General features: G+C 37.4%; 2 protein-coding genes across 2 annotated transcripts in view; both read left to right on the top strand.

Moving 5' to 3' along the window:
- The window catches only part of LOC119586846, a gene marked incomplete at its 5' end in the record, with an annotated part of 53,513 nt that extends 53,249 nt beyond the window's left edge, over positions 1-264 (top strand). Inside the window, 1 exon segment of the mRNA XM_037935573.1 lies at positions 1-264. Within this exon segment, the coding sequence (XP_037791501.1) occupies positions 1-27 (27 nt within the window).
- LOC119586845 (peroxisomal sarcosine oxidase-like) overlaps positions 1-425 on the top strand; it is a 43,783-nt gene that overhangs the window by 18,564 nt on the left and 24,794 nt on the right. The gene's annotated exons all lie outside the window — the stretch shown is intronic.

Raw genomic sequence — 425 nt, 5'->3', positions numbered from 1 at the left:
TTCACCCACTTTCTTCCTACGAGATGATGGTTCCTCTCTCTCTTCCTGGTGTTTTACTGTAAAGAAAAATATGTATAGAGAGAAAAAAAGAGAGGTCTATGTATCCATCTAATTACAAAAGATATATATAATATATATGTACATTGTAACCCTCCTCATTATAACGTTTTATGTAATATAATATAATTACCGAGTTTTCATTCAGAACATGTTTCGTCCCCAAGAAGGGTTTATGTATTCTCCCGGTGGATGTTAAATTTGTCATGTATTTTATGTGGTCATGAGGTCCTATGACGAGGGTTTGGTTGTCATGTAATTGGGGGGAGGGTGGGCTGTGCCACATAGAGGGTGTGGTGGTGGTGGTGATAGCATAAGGAGAGTAGGCTGTGATTTTATTCCTTTTGTAAATTATACCATCTTGCTCA

The sequence above is a fragment of the Penaeus monodon genome, chromosome 22 (genome assembly GCF_015228065.2).
Source record: "Penaeus monodon isolate SGIC_2016 chromosome 22, NSTDA_Pmon_1, whole genome shotgun sequence".
In the NCBI taxonomy this organism is placed as follows: Eukaryota; Metazoa; Arthropoda; class Malacostraca; order Decapoda; family Penaeidae; genus Penaeus; species Penaeus monodon.
The sequence above is the reverse complement of the archived record's forward strand: the minus strand, read 5'-3'. Positions and strand labels throughout refer to the sequence as shown.